Source organism: Neomonachus schauinslandi, chromosome 16 (assembly GCF_002201575.2).
Source record: "Neomonachus schauinslandi chromosome 16, ASM220157v2, whole genome shotgun sequence".
NCBI classification, from domain to species: Eukaryota; Metazoa; Chordata; class Mammalia; order Carnivora; family Phocidae; genus Neomonachus; species Neomonachus schauinslandi.
In genome coordinates this window covers 32,647,893-32,652,786 of record NC_058418.1, presented here as the reverse complement: position 1 = coordinate 32,652,786, position 4,894 = coordinate 32,647,893, and the positions used below count along the sequence as shown (strand labels likewise).

The following is a 4,894-nucleotide window of genomic DNA, read 5'->3' as shown; positions in this document are numbered from 1 at the left end:
GGGGGGGGGGGGGGGGGGGGGGGGGGGGGGGGGGGGGTGGATGAATGACAGATGAGTATACAGATGTACAGGAAAATAGAGGACTGTGTGGACAGTGGAAAGATGGCTAGATAACTAAACTGGATCAGCGGGTAGAAGGATGAATGGACAGGGAGAAGGACAAAAGGATGGACAGATGGGATGATAGGTGTGTCTGGGAGAGTGGAAGCAGATAGATGGGGTGAATGGGTAGCTGAGTAGAATAAGCAGTGGTGAGTAGGTAGGTAAGCATCTCCATGGGCAGACGTCATTCCACAGATGAATGGTCAGATGAACAGACCCATGGGGAGAGACGGGCAGGCAGGTTGATGGCTGGATCAGTGGCTTGGGGTGTCCGAAGATGTGTAGATTTGGAAGGCAGGGGCAGCAGGAATGGTGAGGGGCAAAGGCATGCTTCCTTGGAGGAAGTGTGCCTTGGTCTGGGCCTCAAAGAACAGACAGGGACTGCTCTTGGGAAAGGCAGAGGAATGGCGGGAGGCGCTGGTCCTGGGTAGACGGCCAGGCTGACCCAAGGTGACCTTCACGCTCTTGGCCCTGCCCCCCCACCAGCTGGACGAGGCCCACAACCAGGCACGGAAGCTGCAGCGGTCGCTGGACGAGCAAACAGAACTGAGCGAGAACCTACAAGTGCAGCTGGAGCATCTGCAGTCCAGGTGGGCGTGCCGCCCTGGTGGGGAGGACGCCCTGGCCGGACACAGAAGCAGGGCAGGGAGAGACTTCCTCCCGGTCAAGGTTGGAGCCCCAGCCCAGGCTAGCGGGGAAGGCATCGAAGGAAGAGATCCGGGACCCCTGGGGCCAGAACCCTGTCCCATCCAGGCAGGAAGGGCCAAGGCCAGGAAACCAGGGAAGGGGAGTGCAGGAAGAGACCAGCTGAGAGCCCTGGAATCATCTGTGTGTGACTGGCTGGCTGGCCGGTGGGAGGGTGGTGAGAGGGAAGGAAGGGGGGCCAAAGAGGGCAGGTCCAAGGTGGGGCAGTGGGCGGGGCCAAAGGGTCTGGGGAGTCATGGACAGGAAGAATAAGCAGCCCCCAGGGTCCCTGGGCCAGCTGGGATCTGAGCAATGGGAAGGCAGGGATGCGCGGGGGAGCCCCAGCCCTGATGGTAGGCCCAATCCGCCAGCTGCAGCCTTCATGAGGGAGGACCGCAGGGTCTCTGGGGGACCCACCCAGCACACTCTCTCCCCCTCCCCTGACCACCCCATCCCAAAACTCTGCGGTACCCCACTCCCTGCACTCTCCCTAGGCCCATGAGGTGACAGAGAGCCAAGTCCAAGGCCCTCCTTATTCCACACGCACCCCACCAGCCAGGGGCGTCAGGACCACTGTGCTGACTTCCTGTGCCAGGCCCGTGCCAGGCCCTCAGACTCGCGTCCTCTGATGTCAGAGAATAGAGCGACGTGGGCTCTGCAGCCAGACTCCCCCGGTGGGTGGGAATCTGCACTGAAGAGCTGTGGAAGTGGTCTGTGTGGTCTGGGGCCACTCGCTTGATCTCTCTGTGTCCATTTCCTCATCTGTAAAATGGGGACGATACAGGTCTTGCCTCTTATTGTGAGAATTCAGTGCTTGTAAAAGCATGGGGCATGTCATAAGTGCTGTTGCTACTTCCCCCCCTGGGGAGCAGCTGGGGGCTGTGGGGCAGGGGGGGACTTACATTTGGGTCCCACCAAGAATCCCTCTCCCATGAGAGAAGGGAAGTGGAAGCTATTTTTTTCTAGGAAGCTGGCAGACAAGGAAAGTAAGGCCTTAAGAGGGTGAGGGTCTCCACGGCCACACATCTGGCGGGTGGTCCGGCTGGATCGCCCCCCCCCGGCCACCAGCACCCCGATTTCCGGAGCATATACTGTGCACTGCCGTGTGCTGAGTTTCTGTGGCTGGGAATACAGGCCGTGGAGCCAGGCCTAACAGCTGTGTGACATGGCCAACCTGGCCTCAGTTTCCCCATCTGCCTGGGATGATGCCCATAAAATGCTGCATGGGGGCCCAGGCGTGAGTGCAGGTCAGACTCCGTGTCTAACCAGCGCTGCCCACTCTGCACGCGCACACACACACACACACACACACACACACACACCCCTCAGGGGACAGCCCTCAGAGGCCGCCGAGCCCCGGGCTTTACCGCAGAGTTGGCCACGTCCTTCGGCCACATTCATTCCAAAATGGGCAGGCAGGCTGTACCTCCCAAGTCCTTCCAACGGGGGGAGGCCAGGGCTGCCCAGGACCGCCGCCTCGTTTTATTTTCCAACTTTTTGTGCTTTAATGTTCCGGGGACAGCTCACTAAATCACGGCCCAGTAATGGAGGCCCCCGCCTGGCCCCCTCCCTGCCGTGTAAATAATTCATGCCTTCCAGTAAGATGGAGCCAAGGCGGCCACTCTGCTGGGGGATGGGCATTTCCTCCAGCAGCCCTCGTAAATTTGGGCTTTAGGAATCTCAGTGTGGGGAAGAACTAGGGCGGAGCCCTTTCTCACTTCCATGGCTTGGGGGGGGGATAGGGGACCTCAGGCCCCCGACCCCCAAACTCTCTCTCTGTGGTCTTTGGAGCCTGGCGTGGGTTCGAATCCTAGCAGGGTGACCTCAAGTGGCTGCTTCACCTCTCCGGCTCCAGCCCACGGCAGAGCCCATCCTCACTCCCTGCTGTCTGGGGGGATGGACAAATCACTTGACTGCTCTGTGCCTCAGTTTCCTTGTCTGTCAAACGAGGGTGACAGTAACAACCCCGACATCTTAGCAGCCTCTGGGAGGATGCTGTGACATCAGGTACTGGAGGGGAAGGGCCCCAGCTGGCGCCTGGCAGCAGGGACATGCTAGGGAAGGGCTGAGCTGCTTGCAGCACCAGTGATCGACTGACTGCCCCCGACCCTCCTGTCACCCGGCCCCACAGGCTCCGCAGGCAGCAGCAGAATGCCCCCCTCTTCGGGAAGATCCGAAGCGCTCGCTTCGGCGCCGAGGAGGCCGGGGACGGAGCCAGCGACCTGGATGAGGACGAGGACCTGCAGATCCAGGTGGCCTAGAGCTCCCAGGGCCGGACAGGACTGGCCTGTGGCCGCAGGCCCCTGGGTGCCCGGGCTGACCGGCTGCTCGGACCGATGAAGCTGCCTGTGCTCCCTGCCTCTGCCAGGGTGGGCGCCAGTGGCCCCACCCCAGCAACACCCTGTGGAAGGGAAGCCATGGCCTATGTATACATTATATGTGTATATTTTATATATGTGCGCGGGATCCTTGGACCCATTTGGTCTTATGAACACAGGACCACTCCAAAGCCCAGTCTCAGCACCCCCATCCACCCAGGACCTTCGTGCAGGGGTGAGGGGGATGTCAAAGGGGACTGTGGGGGACCCAGGCTGCCTCTCTGAACCTTGGGGATCAGGTGGAGCTGTTTACAGTACAATGTGATAAACCCAGTCTTTTGTAATAAATGGAGTTTGGGTTCTCGGGGCAGAGTCCTTGAGAGTGTGGCAGATATGGGCAGGTGGTGTAGGGGACAGCATCAGCCTGCGTCTGGCACCCAACCTGAGTTCCGGAACGTCAAGTGACTTGCTAAATGAACAAATGTGAGAAAGAATGAATGGATGAACACCTGAGCTGCTCAGTGGTCTGGAATCCGGCTTCTGTGAGGGGAAGGAAAAGGTATGGTGTGTGTCTAATCTGGAGGAGAGGAGGCTGCAGTTCTGCACTGGATGAATTCAAATCTCTGCTGCTGCCCCTCACTGGCTGTGCAACCATGGGGAAGTGACTTGACCTCTCTAAGCCTCAGTTTCTCCATCTCTAAATTGAGGCGTCTCCTACAGCTATCATGAGAATAAGCTGAGTTCATCTGGAACTCAGTAAAGGTTAGTTGTTATTGAAATGCTCGAACGTATGCCTAGGAGAGGAGGTATTTGCCAGATGGGCTCTGTCACAAGGGATGAAGTTCAGGCGACCAGAGGTAGGCATAAACAAAGTAAATAATAAATTCTTTTATCTTTCCCCCAGCTCTGCTCTAGGTAATGAAATTGCAGGTAATTTTAATTTTATTTTTGCTGCTTAATTTCTAAACCCTCTATAACCAGCAGATTTATATTAAATCCAGTGGAAACTGTTATTCAGAACACAATAGCATACGTTTTCGCATCTGCAGGTTGAGGTGGCATTGAGACACCTGCCCTTAATGAGATGCTCTAGATGAATTCTCGGCAGCAGGCCTGCTTTCTGCAGAAAGAGGCTCCGTCAGCATGGTTTTAGCCGGCGGAAGAGGTGAGCTCCCTGTGCTCAAGAGGTGTGCAAGGAGCCGCTGAGGCTCTGTGCCTGTGGAGGGGAGCTCACTCAATGGCTTTCTCTCTTGTGGCTGTCTGAGGGGCCCCTAAGGACACAGTGCTGGGATGCAGAGGGTGCCAGAGCCCAGTGGGTGGTATATCCGGGCACAGAACGGTTCAGCTGTTGCCACGCCTAAACCAGGGATGAAACTGGTGAGGTGAGGTTTGCTGTCATGGCAGAGAGGCCCCAGGTTCCCTCCTGGGCTCTGAGGGGAAAGGAAGGAGTGGGCCACCCCCGGCCATGGGGAGCCATCCGCCATGGGTCTTTCCACACAAGCCAGGGCCCGCAGAAAAAAAAAAAAAAAGCTGTGGGAAGAGGGCCATTTCCTGCCAGGGGTCTTTCTGTTTTCTCTCCCAAACAGGAAGTTGGCCCCAGAAGAGGCTGAACTGCTGCCCTTTGACCCCCCCAGGAGCCAGGCCCTCACTGACAACAGCCCTGAGGGCCGCCTCCCCAGGCCCCAGGCGGACCTGCCATTCCCAGACACAGAGCAGATCCGCCGGTGCAGCGGGCTCCCCCAGACTGCCTGGCACCTCCGGCCAGAGTGCTGAGCAGGGGCCCCGTTCCC

The 4,894-nt window shown here is 58.3% G+C and overlaps 1 protein-coding gene across 1 annotated transcript in view; it reads left to right on the top strand.

The window, feature by feature from the left end:
* Window positions 1-3,315, top strand: part of CCDC102A (coiled-coil domain containing 102A) — a 13,276-nt gene extending 9,961 nt beyond the window's left edge. The window contains exons 7-8 of the mRNA XM_021704405.1: window positions 589-692; window positions 2,918-3,315. Of these exons, the coding sequence (XP_021560080.1) occupies window positions 589-692; window positions 2,918-3,047 (234 nt within the window). The 3' untranslated portion in view covers window positions 3,048-3,315. The remainder of the gene's footprint in view (window positions 1-588; window positions 693-2,917) is intronic.
* The last annotated feature ends 1,579 nt before the right edge of the window (window positions 3,316-4,894 follow it).